A 14,157-nucleotide genomic window follows, 5' to 3' on the forward strand; every position below is an offset into this window, starting at 1 on the left:
TAGTAATAAAGCAAATAGTTGCTGCTAATGTAATTTGTGTCACATGAGTTATTCTGTGGTAGACTAATCTGCCTGAGAGCTTTAGGATTAGTCAAGGAGAGATTTGCTACTGCAGGCGTTATTGTAACACTGGACTGTAGCTTTAGGTTATTCAGCATTACTGTCTAGAAGCTGCTTATTTGTGTAGATTGGTGCTCTAGATTATTTGATTGCATTGTAATGCAGATAATTTTTCTTGGCAGGGAATGAATGTAACTGAGTTAAACCATTGGCTGTGAAGAAAACTTGAATGATACATAAAATTCTTCACCCACTCATTTTAGCTGGATATACCTTTGATGTGACCAGTGATTCATGAATTCACGTGTTTTAAATGTTATAACAGCATGTATGGGGCAAATCACTTATCACCGCATCTAGTTTTACTCTCATTTCACTCTCCTGCCTTTTTTTGCGGTGTTTTTCGTCTTTTGAATTGTATGTGTTTTAAAAGAAGTTATGATGGAACTGCCGTTGGATGCCTGTGTTAACTTAAAAGCTAATGAACTATTACTGATTTTATCAGTGACTTGTACAGACTGGAGACCTTTCTTGAAATTAGTTGTTGTCTCACCTAAGTTTAATCTCATGTTGTGTCTTTGCTGTTGGTAGTGGAGCATCATCACGATGCAGTCCCTGGGAAGAAAACCAAGCTGTGTTTCTTCCTGAAGTACTGCAATGCTAAAGGTCTTCAAGACAAACTTCATGGGAAGGGAGAAGGCTGAAGAGAATGTTTTTGGTGTTTTTTTTTTATTTCTCTCCATGTGATGTGCAATATCTAAGTGACATTTTTAGTCTCTGACCAGGAGGTTTCAGGATGGGCTCACCAGCAGTTTCTAGCACACCTTTCATTCCCTGGAAAGCTTTACTAGCACTGTCCTAATGAAAATATAGCTGCAGTACTGGGTAAAGCTTAGTCTTCAAATGGCAGCATAGCCTAGATGTACTGTACGTACATCAGCTGGAGAAGTTTTCAATGCTCAGTCTTCTGAGCTGTTAACTTTGGGAGGGGCAAAAGTCCGTGGCAGAGACTACCGCAACAGCTGGAGGCGGAAGATCTATGTAAACCCGTGAGACGTGCAGTTGAGCATATTGGAGGTGAATGCTTCTGAATGTTTGCATGAGAGATGAAATGCTGTGCAGTTAATTTTGCAGCAAAAGTAGTTTCTTGGCAAGCAGGAAGCTGCCAGTTTTCAATCAGAGAAAGTGCCGTAGCAGATCAACTGCTTATTTTCGTCAGAAACGAAATATCAGATGGCAAATATCTTGGATTAGAGACATACTATGTCAAAAGAGCAGGGAGATAGCACAAAGGCTGTCTCAGCAATGAGGCTGTTCTCCTGTTAGAACTTTGCAGTGTCACTCCACGCTTCACAGATACCATGCTGGAAATGCAATGGGTACAATTGCTGCTTAGTACTAAAGGTGAGAGGCTTTTAGTTTAAACACCAGGGCTACACAGTGGTAGCAAGCACTTACCTTCAGATATTAAATAATATAATGTCTTTTTTTTTTTTTTAATCTAACCTATTTAAAAAGGTGTTACTGCTACTCCAAGTGTTTACCAAAAGTTAATTTGAAAGCTCAGTGCTGCATCTTAGCCAGAGAGGTAACAGACAAATCCATTAACCTACTATCCTTGCTCTGAGGACACTCTAACAGGGTTCAACTTGGGAAGTTGAATATTTGAATTATTCATGATCATGATCTAAATGCTTTAGTTCTGTTTACAGTGTCTGTTAATTGTTCTGGTATTTCTTTATGATTAGAAACATTTGGCTGTCCTAATCAATAAGATGAAATGTTATACTGAGCAGTTCGTTAGTATGGCCCTGTCAGCTCCGAATATAGAAAGCTAAATATGATCATGACTTGCTCTGGTAATTTCATTAAGCTGGGAGATGTCATGCCTTTTCTGAAGGGAATGAGGTTTTAGGTAGACAGTCACAGGTTGTCATGTTGTCAGTTAAGTTGATAGCACTCTGAGTAAACAGGCACAGGTGGGGGGGGGTGGTTCTCAACTGTAGCTGTCTTCCCTAGCTAAGGCAGAAAATACCAAAAAGCTCCCTATTATAAAACCACAAGGCAAGGTTTCTATAAATCTACAGCTGAAGATTGAGTGAAAAAAAATTTTAAATCTGCCACAGTGTGACTGCTGTGTGCTTTATTAATGTAATACAGATCCCAGTTGGAGGAGCTGACTGTGAATAGAGTTCACATTCAGACATCACCTGTGGAATGACTCGCTTCTATTTTTATTGAAATTTTGATAGGGTTGTGTTTGCTTCTATAAAGAAAAAATCAGTAATTCGTAGGATTTTTTTGCAAGTATTTGTTATATATGTGTCATGTTTGAGATGCTCTCTGGAGTTTCTGAAGAGGTTAGACAGTGTGGTGGTTGTACTGATCAAGGCAAGCCAGACCAGGTGTCATCCCAGTTACTGGAAAATTCTATAATTACCCAGTGGAAGGACAGTGGTCATTGACCGTTAAATCGTACAGAGCTTACTCGTTCCACAGGAGAAGAAAAATTGAGGTAGTGAAAGAAAATTATGCCAGTGGAAGTGTTCCTGCTTTGTTTTTTTTTGTTTTAAGCTAAATGGTGGTAACATGTTAGCATCTTAAAGAAGGCAAAGAAATAAGTGCTGTCTCCTTTTCTAAAAAAAAAATAAAATATGAAATAGTTGTTTTAAATGTGGCATTTTAACTTACAGTGCTAAGCCGGTGTGTTAGGGTGGTTAGGTGTTGACTCCTGCAGTGTTTCTTGGTGTGGTATTTTTTTATTACTGTAGGCATCTAAAATTCATGAAGATTTTTTGTGTTTGTTTAAACGAAGAGTGGGGGAACTAAGGTAGTGGGGTTTCCATACCTCTTGTAAGACAGTAATTCTGTCTCTTCAGTTTTTCATGAATTTTTAAATTACTTTTAATTTTTCCCTGTGAAGCCTTCTAGCCAAAAGATTAACATTTTAAAACAGATATTTGAACAGAATTGCACACTCTGCTGTACCTTGAATGTGACGGGCTCGCCTTTGGAGCGTGAGGGGAGTGGAGAGCCATGGCTTCTCTTGAGGAGCCGAACCCGAAGAGCAGACGTCATTGCGCTGTGTTTCTCGGGTGGTGAAAATGAAGCGAGCGCTTTGGGTGTGAACCTTCCACGGGTGGCTACACCGGGGGCTGGGCGGGCGAGCTGGCGGTGGGCCTTGGTGGTGCGGTCCCATGGGACCGGTGCTGGGGTTGGTGGGTAAGGACGGTTGAGCTGGTTGATAAATGCCGGTAGGAAGCTCGCAGATGTTGCGGAATTACATTTCGTTGGGAAATGGTTGAGGGCACCTCTGGTGTTTGGCTGTACCCCAGCAGGGCTGGGGCCTGTCGCCAGGGGGACACACACGGGACAGCCAGGGTGGGCCGGGGCCTGCGGGCGGGTGGCCGGAGCGTGTCCCCGGCCCCTCTGAGGCCCGGGGACGTCACGGCTTGTTGGGGCGGGTGCTGGGGTGCTGTCCCGAAGCGCTTTGCTGTGAGCAGCCAAGTTCCGAGAGTGCCTTGGCCACTGCGCGCCCGGGTTCCGCCGAAACACAGCGCGGCTGGAAGCCGCCGCTTTTAGCCCGCCATCTTTATAAGGCGTGATAAAATACAGCCAGTGTGCTCCACATCGGAGTGAACTAGAGAGGGTCTTGGAAAAAGATACCTTGTGGTTTGTTGGGTTTTTTTTTTGTTTTGTTTGGTTTGGTTTTTTTGTTTGTTTGTTTGTTTGTTTTTAGGAAACTCTTGAGGAAAGCTTGTTACTTGTTTGTTCATTGTTAGTGACCCCCCCTGCCTTCCAGTATACCAAGTGTCTTTGGAAAATCGGATTTCTGTAATCACGCTCAAAGTATGCTCGTTGTTCTGTTTTTAGCCCAAGCTGATAAGAAGACAGTTTTCAGCCCCAAAACAGTTTGCTTACAGCTTTAAACTCTGTTATGCTATTGCATGCCTGGGTTTCCATGAAGACCACATTTGTTTTCCAAATCTGCCTGAATCAAACAATTTCAGCCTTTGCTGCTGTGGGTGGGTAAGCCTGGAGTTTGATTCAGGCTTGCGTGAACTGTTCATGGTTTGGAAGGACTGAACTGTCAGAAGCGAGATTGAAATATGTATGTGTATTTTTCTTCTTCTTCCAGGTGCCTGCTGATGGAAACGCTGGGTTGCTGGCGGAGCCTCAGATCGCCATGTTCTGTGGGAAACTCAACATGCACATGAATGTTCAGAATGGAAAGTGGGAATCTGACCCCTCCGGCACCAAGACCTGCATTGGGACGAAGGAAGGGATTCTCCAGTACTGCCAGGAAGTAAGTCCCACCCTCTGGAACAACTGCAGCGGTTGTTCTTCTGAAGCACCAAAGTGCAGGCGTGTGCTCAAGAACTGGGTCTGTAGGGACCTCCCCTTTCTTCTTTTTCTCTTCTGCACCAGTGCCCTTTTGTCCTTTATGAAGAGGTTCTCTCCAGAGCCTGTTAAAACAGCTTCAAAAACTGATTGCTGAGTGTCACTGAGGCTGTTGGACACTTTTTGTCCCTGTGTCTTCTGCCCTTGGGAGGTAATGTTATATCATGTATGCACAGTGAACTTCTTGCTTATGAAGTATTTTGATTAAAGCTGAGGTGACAGTTTATTATTTTAAATGCCCTTGTTCTTTCTGGGCTGATCTTGAAAGTGTCAGCCGTAACACGTCTTCTGTCATCCTGCCATGATACTGAAATATGCTGGGTCAGTCTAGAGTTATTGGTCTGTGCTGCACACTGACCCATTCAGAGTTGCTTAATAGAAAAAGCTTGCCCTACAGATGAGGTCACAATGACTGATTTCGTATTTGAGAGCAGAAACTTATTACCCACTCGCTTCTGTCCTAAGAACAGATTGTGGATCTAATTTTGTTTTGTCTCCATGCTGTGATAGCGTGATAACCTCGTACCAGTGTGTGACAATTTGAAAAGAAAATGTGGATTTCATGATATGAAATAAAAGGGCATGGCTTGAGGAGCTTTAGTCCTTATGTATGTTTTTCTATACCATCGCTGCCTTTTTTTTTTAAGCAGGAGATACTTCTTCTTGTCATAGCAGCAGCTGTTTTGCTTCCTTAATGTCAAACCAATTCCTGTGAAAATGCCTGTTTAGAAAGCAAGATAATTCACTCTTCAGATCTCTGCTCTCTTAGCATCTTCATTCCGATCCTTTCACCCGTTGATTGTTCCTTCTGTTTCTTGCAGTGTTTTGTTCAGTTTTTTCTGAGTTTGGGCTTTACAGTATAGAATATCACTTTTAAGGAAGAACTTGTAATGGCTATTAAAATTGATGCTTTGCCAGTAGCTTTGTCTTTTTACTGGAAGTATTACTTTGTGAAATTCATAATGTTTTTGTTTACAAGTAACAAAAATATCAAAGCTAGCCTCCTAATGAGGTTTCAGAGGTTTCTTCTGGTTTTCTGTTGTCTTTTTTGAGTCGTGTGAATAAAGTTGATTTATGCATAGTGAAACTACTGAAGGTGGAGGAAGGAATAAGGAGATGGAAGTACACAATCAACGACTAAAAGTCCACGAGATAGTAAACCTTTCTAAAGTTACAGAAAGAAATATGTGAAATTACAGGAAGTAAGAGTAGAAAGCTTCGGTGATTTTAAAGCATGAATAGCTCAGGTTGGCAATTCAGTTACAAATTATGCCAGTAGGGAAGGATTCTAGAACAAGGACTGGGAGCTGCAAATATCAGCTGAATGCCAAGTGATTTTGAATGTTTAAAAAAAAAAAAAAAAGCCCTCTTAAAAAAAAGTGAAGAAGAAAACAAAAGCAGTCAGGACATAGTAGCTGTATACTGTTAGATGACAAAGGCAATAGTAACGAAGGCTGTGGCTGCACGTAAAGAAAAAATTATTTTCCCTGACAGTGGCTATGTGGTGGCACGGCCACCCAGGCAGGCTGTGGAGAGTCCCCGTCCTTGGAGACTGGGGGAGCTGAACTGGGCAAGGGCCCCAGCAACTTGGTCTGGCTTAGATGTCAGCCTTGGTTGGAGCAGAGGGAGGTCTAGATGACCTCTGTAGCTCCCATTTTAGCCTGAATTTTTTTGTGAGACTGAAACTTTCTTCTGACTGGAGAAACAGAGAAGAGACCTTCTGTTACGTGGGTTTTTAAGGGTAAGTATTTACACTTCAGTGTGATAGTAGCCTTGATTTGCATGCTGACAGTTCATTAGCTTAATATTAGGTAATCATGTCACAATTTTGGAGTGTCTCTTCAGCTACAGTTAAAATCATAGTGTAGGGGGTTCTGCCTTGTCGTGGGGCAAGGTGCTGGCGGGTCTAGTGCCTAAAAATTGGGGCGGGCATCTTATTGGTTTTAGTCAATCTATGTCGTTACGGGTGTGTGATTAAGCAGTGTGCTCTCTAATTCCAAGTGAGCAATTCTGCTGTGGGGATCTTGTCCCTGATCCTTGCTGTGCTCACTGGTAGGCTGTCCATCTGTGGGAAACTGCTGATGTCCTGGCTGTCCTGCCCTCTCCTAATTCCCCACACATACCTGAGCTGCACGGTACAGCTGGCTGTAGGGCACTGGTGGAGAAGGGATGAGCTGGTCTGAGGTGTAGGAGCGTGGGGCAGCGCCGGGGATCTCTCTCAGCTGCTAATTTAGGGGTTGGAGAGGAATCACGTGAGCCCCTGTTTTGTAATGCTGGTAAAATCGGAAATAGATAGCAAATACGAGGAAGGTCAGATCTGCTGACAGCAGGTTAAAATGAAAAGCCACACAGACGTTGGTCCAGCCTGGCAGGATGGAAAGAAGCTCCCAGTTCTGTACAACTCTTCCTCCATAGTCTTCCCTGCTTCCCCACACCCCTGCAGCAGGGTCTGTAGCAAGGTGGGCTTGGGCTTTGGCTTTGACCAGGAAACGGCACTAATGCTTTGCTTCTGCTTAGCTTTCCTGTGACCTAAAAAGAGAAACAGAGGAGTTGGATAAAAGCAGCCACTTCTACTGAAGAAATGAATTTGTAGAGAAGTGCTGGTGGTTGCGACTCAAACTGGCTTCTTGGCTTCTTGGAACCCCTTGTTGTTTGATGCTCCAAAAATGCTTGGTGTCCTGGGGGTAAACAGTGAGGTGTTTTCCCCTTGCCTTCTGCTGTTTACCTTGACTGTGAGACAGCGCTTGCTATTAGATGCAGGGAACAGCGTAAATTTGCGTTTTCCAGTTAGCAGGAAGGAACAGACATCAAGGCTGAGATGTGGTACCTCTTGTAGGCAGGTAAAAATCTCCTTTTTGATTAGCTCTGCCAGATACAGCCTTTTCCTTTCTTCCTTCCTTTTCTCTCTTGTTCATGCTGCTTTTTACCAAAAAGACAGACTGCTTCTTCTTGGGGCGCATTTTTTCTCGGTATAGTCAGAGGCTGAGCGTATACAGTCTGCTAATCAAGCAGACAGGTACTCTGTCTGCATCTATGTTCTTCGTGCTCCCTGGCACTATCGTGGCTTCCTTGGTTCTTCAGTCTTGCTGTAGCAGCAGCTGTTGGTTCCTCTCTGCTGAGGTACCGTTTTTTTCCCCAGCTTTGAGCAGAGCCCTGAAATGACAGGGAGCAAGGGAAGGTACGATTCCCCCCTCCGCCCCTGCACCTCTAATGAGAACCATCCTGGGTTTTTTTGCAGATGCCTTGTGTGGCTCTACACCAGGTATTGTGGTTATGGCTGTAATGCAAGAGCTGATGCTCTACTGCGGTGGATCCTGTAGAGTTAGCCTGTGCACCCAGTTCCTGTCCAGGGAAAGACCAGAAGGGACATGCCGAAAGGAGCCAAATGGGGAGAAACTCAATGAGCAAATGCAGGGGAGATCTTGGTCTGGCCCCTTGGCTCTAAAATAATACTAAGCTAGTATGTTTTATCAGGAAGCTCCTCTTCGATTACTGTTAATCCAGAATGCCACTCCGTGTATTCTCTGGCCTTGTTTTCTTCCTTGAAGGTATCTTTCAAGAAGTAAAAAATATCTCCCCTTTCAGCAGAACTTACAAGTAGATGCATTCCTCTGCCTTCTTGTAAGCTGTTTTAAAAGAGCTTTTCTTGACAATGCAAGGCCAGATGCCTGGGTGGTGGGCAGAGCACTGGGCTGTAAGGTGCATGGAGTACAGGACTTGTATTTCTCCTGCAGAGATGTACTTGGGAGCCTTGTATCTTCTCCTTGAGATTATCATCATTGCCCCTCCTCGTCCACTGCCAGTGTGGGTGGATTTTGAAGTCTTCATGCAGGAAGTAGCAGTAGAGGAGCATTGCTGGGGCAGAAAGGGAGGAACAGGGAATAAGCAGAACCGCCTACATGTTTTAAAGATGTATGTCACTTGTTGTTGCTCTGCTTCTGTTGAGTGGGAGCTCACTGCAGCACAGGAACTGTCTGGATTTATGTTTGGACAGCATATCACACAGTTTAAAGATGACAAATGTACAGGCTGAGATTGCTTATTTGAAAGGAAGTGGAAGATACTTGAATGCTGCCTTCTGACTTCCTTGAGTTCCGCTAAACTCTGCTCCTGAAGTCGCAAGAAGTGGTTCTGGAAGCACAGCACATCCATCTCTTCTGCCTTCAAATCTGCACGTTCTCCTGTGTTCAGCCTAAGCTGGGTGCTTTTCATTTTTTTGAATATAGTAAAATCCATCTTTTTTTTGGGTGGAATGAGATGCTGGTTAGAGAATTACAATTTACTAGTGGTATCTTTTAATCTCAAACTAGCTAGCATGCTGCTATATTAATTGTACCGGTTACTGAAAAGTAAGATGGCATGGGCCTGATCTGCAAATGCCTGTCAAATGCGAGTGCTGCAGGTGTGCAACACTGCTGCATTAATGTACATGGAGTGGTTACCCCTGTGCACGTGCCAAAATTGTGTTGTGAGTGTACTAGCTGACACTTCAAATCAAGCCACTGGTCAATCTAGTTCCTGCTGCTGACACTGCAGTACCAGCTGTGTCAGAGGGATATTGGGGAAAAAAAATGCGCTGTACACGATTACTGGGTGACTAACCGCCTGGGTAAAGTTTCTTCCCAACAGTCCCTGATGGGAGGTTAGCTGGTGTCTTAAAACAGGTGGGGACTGCTGCTCCTGGATTTTGATTTTGGTTGTTTTGTGGAAGAAATCTGGTACCACGACCCACACGTGTTCACGCGGAAGCTGGGAGCAGCACCGGGGTGGCACGATACTGCTGCAGGAAGGCACATTTCAGAGGCCAGTCAGCTCCTTGGCTTCATAAACAGTTTTCATAAAACCAATCTGGAGCCTGCCCTTAGGCAAAATACTTATTTTGAGTCACATGAATACGCAGAGTAGGAAGTTAATTTAAGTGTACTCGGTTCCCTGTTTAAATGGAGTGACTGTTCAGATGGAAGATATTGGTGTATATTTTATTACATTAGCAATTTTGAACAGCTACTCTGTGCTGAATTTTATGTCTAGTAATTAGGATACATTGTCTGAGTTCCTTGAAGGACTGAAATGATTTTGTCATCTGTGCTGAACTCGGTGTCCAAAATGAATTGTAAAAACAACATTCACAGCTGGCAAAAATTCATTTTGTCTAATGCATGTTTTTTCCACACTTAGTTTAATTTGGAGGTGCTCATTTCCATTTTAAGTATGCATGGAGTGGAACAGAATAGAAAAGAATGTTTTTGTAAATGGTTTGTTTTGGTTTTTTTCCCAAAGACCAAGCCAAAACTATAGTAGAACTAGTTTGGGTCTGGATATCGTGTTCATGGTTGAGTGGATGGAGTGTAAACCTGGGAGCCTGGAGATCTGGCTGTGCCTTGTAATCAGCAGCTGGCTTGTGGCAAGATCTTTGACTAGGTCCTCAGAAGTTGTTTCAGATGTAGAGTGTATGTTGGCTTTGGCAAGTGTTGTACCTGGCATCTCTGAAACCACCTCAGGACTGCTTAGTTTCTTTTGTAAAGTTGTGGCGTGTCCACATTCTAAACGTTCCTGAGATCCATGGGTGTCTTGCACTGAATGTGTATTTTGTACAGAAGTCCTCCCCAGAAATAAAAAAAAAATGAATTATAAATGCACGCTACTACGTTCTTATCTATATCTTTGTGTTATGTGGAGCAGAAAATAGTAGGGTAGATTCAGATAACAATTAATTCATTATAGCTGTTGACAGAACAGTGTTGACATTTCTAATCTCTAATCATAATACTTCCAGAAAGGAGCTTCTTGCCATTTGCTGATATCTCCTGTTTATGCCATGTGTGTAGGTAAGTTGCTGGTGAAACCCAAAGCCACTTCTTAGCTGCATCCAGTACAGGCTGGAATGTAATCATAACATGAGGCTTTGACATTAATTCACCCCACAACCTCTGGCCTCAAAGTAGTCCTCAAGTCCCCTGTTTCATAGATGGGCCAAAAGGGCCACCAAACGTCTGCCCCGTCTTCATTTTTATTTCCTTGCTTGGCTCACTCCTGTCACCATCTCAGATCATCCTTCTGTGCTTGTTGCCCTGGGGCCCACACCAGGCAGAATCGGGCAGACAGGGACCGATGGCAGCGGCAGCCGTTCCCTCCCTCTCTAGGCTTTGTCCTTGTTGAGAGCTTCGAAAGATTTGCTAGAGGGCTTGTTGAACTGCCAGGGATGCAGATCACTTTAAAAAGAAATAGTTTGGCCTTTTCTTCCGAGAAGAGAGTTTGAGATGCAATGAAAATGGTCTTGCTGCTTTGATAATGGTTTCTCTCCACATTACCTTGTCATTTTCATCCTAATATGAATTGTTGTTTTTACCTAGGCTGCATAATGAGCCCTTTCTAGTTTCTCAAACCAAATAGCCACCGTATTGAAGAAGAAAATGAATTTTAAACCTGCACTACTCTAAATTCAGCAGCTTGAAAAGCCATACATTTTGCTCTGAGGAGAACTATCCGTTTAATGAAACATCATGGAAAACATACAGCTTTTTGGCAGCACAGACTGTCCTTAAAAACAAGTGACATTTTCAAGGCAAATGTGTGTTGGTATATTAAGAGATGTGCACAGTCATGCTTAAAAGTTTGGGTGAACAGTATCTAAGCGCTCTTCGTGTTGATTATTGAGGTCTTTTGTTCCACTTAGCTTTTGGTCCACAGCGAAAGTTGAATTAGATCACTCTGTCTGCCAGTGCTTAAATCTCATTTGCTTTGAGGAAGGCTTAGATTTTGGAAATGCAGGGTCTACTACTGCTGGTGTGTTTATCCTGCAGTGAAACATTGGTATGCTCACAGTGTAGTCTTCTAGAGAAAGAAAGAGTTTTTTAGCGCAGACTCTGTAGTCTACCATATAAATAAATTTCAAGTGAAGTGACTAATGAAACTTGGAGCATACATTGCAAGACACTGCCTGCCTTTTGTTAATAAGAAAAACCTTGGCATGCTTTCCCCTCCCCCCCCAACCTTTTTTGTATGTGTCCCGAAAAGAAATGAAATGAAAAACATCAGGATCTGACTATGTTGTTGTTTTTTTTATGATAAATTTTCCGACTCTTTTTGAAGTAACATGTTTTTCTTGTGGAAGGAGGGTGCCTGTACTTTGAGACTGGGGGAAGAAAAAGGATGAAAATGGAAGAGGATTATCTGCATAAATGTATGTTTAGGTAAATGTGTACTGCAGTGTTCAATGAAGCTGCAGTGCTGTGTTTTCCCCTAGATTAATTTTGAATTTCACAGATATGATGGACTAGATGAAAGGCTCAATTTAATTGACAGGTTCCACCAGCATATTTTATACCAGGAATACGATTGTTTCTTCTGTGCTCTAATACACATGAATGCAATGGCTGTGTGCGTGGTAGTCCTGTTGCTTTTTCTGGTTCGTGGTTGAACTAGCAGACAACCATTTAGCACGTGATCAAGATCTCGGAAGATGTCTGCTAAACTGAATGTATGTAAGACAGGAAGAAAATGATTTGCGTGGTTTTCAGCGTGCTGTGCTCTGTGCTTGTGGCTTGCTCCTTAAGGTTACAAAAGAACTGGTCAACCATGGCACAAGTCTCTCCGCATATCCAGGGAAGGAAGCAAAGCTCGACTGGCCCCACTCTTGGCCTTACTAAAGTTCAAGAAACTTCTGAGCGCTGTGTAGCGTTGGACATGATCTGCCAAGATGTTGCTTCTCCTGCACCTGTGATATTGTGTGTAAGGTGTCCTGATGGGGACAATGCTGTGGACCTCTACTGCTGCATTTCACCATGTTTTTTTCCTGCTTATGTCTAGAGTTACTGTAGTAGATTGTCTGCTGTTTTCTTCAAAGATACATCTCCCCATGCACCTTGCCCTGTATAGCTGTGAGATGGACTGGCAGCAGCTGTTCCTTTAATGAATAACACTGTAAGCCTAAGAGATACTAGGCATGAAGTGTGATGATAACCTAAGTAAAGAAAAATCTCTCATAAATGTACAACTGCTACATTTCAGCCCTTTTGAGGAAGAAATGTCCATACTAATGAACTTTCGTTTCCTCCACCTTTTCAGACCATGCTTGCATGGACACTTCAGGTTTACCTCACTTTTGCTAAAATCATCCTGGGTACTTTTTAACTCCTGGCAGTTTCCACTCTGATGCAGTTTTTATTCTTAGGGACGGATGTTTTCAGAAGTAGGTCAGTCCCTTGATCCAGCTTCTGTGTTAGCGCTGGCTCGTGGAGAGGTGTTAGCAGTAAATGGACAAGAGACGGAGTAAGGCAGGAATCATGCCCTGACAACGCCAGGCTCGTGTCCAATTAAAGGCACTGAAACCACAGCCCGAGCGTCTGCGAGTGTACCTCTGCGGATGGACGGGTGTGAGTGTGACTCCTCCTTGGGAATGGTGCTCTGGAGAGCCGAGAGGCTGCCAGCAGGGTTTGGGTGGCTGGGTGGGTTTGAGTGTTTAGGGAATTCAGATCTTTTTGGTCTTCGTCGTGTCTCTGTGCATGACTGGGGCTGTGTGTGAATAGGTGGTATGCCTGGTGGTGTCCTGTGCTTTTGGGTCATCCGCATCCCTTATAGGTGGCTCTATAGCTTTTGTGTGCTGTATCTTACAACTTTTTCTCGTGGTGGCAATGTTACTGTCTGTTGGGGGGTTTCTTTTTCTTTTTTTGGGAGAGGGCAAGTTTGTTTATCCTTTGGTCGTGTCCTCGTTCCATCCCCTCCCTTTAACCCTTGTCTGTGTATTTTGAAATACTTGGAAATCAGAAATACTGACCAGAGATTTGTTTGTTTTGCTGTAATAGCGCATATGGAGGTTATTAGTAGCAGACAGTAGGCTGATCTGTCTAGACTGGCAGCACAGAATCGGTTTGCGTTCAGAAGTCTATCTTTGCAAGTAAAAAGGCGTTACACACATATTTTCAGTTGTCAATTCTGCAGGCAAAAATAAAAAAGGGAAAGACAGTTTCTCTCACTGTAGCTTTGAAACTGCCAGAAAGGTGGTGCTTGCTTCAGTTCATAGCAGGACAGTGCCCCAAGGTTGGATGGGAGAAATATTTCGTGATTTCTGGGGCATTCCTTTTTTTCCCAAGCAGTTTATTACCACCACTTCCTGATCTCTACTGCGGCATTATCATCTAGTTAGCCTTTATCCAGTTATAATTATTATGTAGTATTATATTGAATGCCTGCTTCAATTTTCTAAATACTGTATACCTGTAGCTAATAAATCTGTTTTTGTAGATGTGTGTTCCTTACAGAATATTGTTCTAGATGGTTGTGAATTAATTATAATTTATAATCACAGAGAGGTTTCTGAGTATGTAGCCAATTACTGATGGTTTTATCCACCTTTTTCCTTTACAAACATGTACCATGTTTTTTAAAAGTTTACAGAGTGTTTTAGGTGTTAATTTACTCTTTGTTTCTTTTTTCTTGAGTGGGGTGAGAGTTTCACTCAAGGGGTGTTACTGTAAATTGCTTATGAGGAAGTTTGAAAGGTGAGGATTTTAGATTTTTGGATTTTTTTGAGAGCGCTTGAGGCATCTGGCGTTGTTTTCAGTCTGAACATAAAGTGTTGAATCAATGGTTGCTAAGACGATTCCAGACTGTTATGAGGCCTCAGAATGAACAGGGCTAGGGAAAGTGTCCTTCTCTTTAGCTAAGATAGGAGCTTGTACTAGAAAGATACTGTGT

The 14,157-nt window shown here is 43.0% G+C and overlaps 1 protein-coding gene across 3 annotated transcripts in view; it reads left to right on the forward strand.

The window, feature by feature from the left end:
• Window positions 1-14,157, forward strand: part of APP (amyloid beta precursor protein) — a 229,063-nt gene that overhangs the window by 39,259 nt on the left and 175,647 nt on the right. For all 3 annotated transcript variants that reach the window (XM_075433354.1, XM_075433362.1, XM_075433368.1), the window contains exon 2: window positions 4,199-4,366. In XM_075433354.1, coding sequence (XP_075289469.1) covers window positions 4,199-4,366 — 168 coding nt within the window. The remainder of the gene's footprint in view (window positions 1-4,198; window positions 4,367-14,157) is intronic.

The sequence above is a fragment of the Opisthocomus hoazin genome, chromosome 1 (assembly GCF_030867145.1).
Source record: "Opisthocomus hoazin isolate bOpiHoa1 chromosome 1, bOpiHoa1.hap1, whole genome shotgun sequence".
Taxonomy (NCBI): domain Eukaryota; kingdom Metazoa; phylum Chordata; class Aves; order Opisthocomiformes; family Opisthocomidae; genus Opisthocomus; species Opisthocomus hoazin.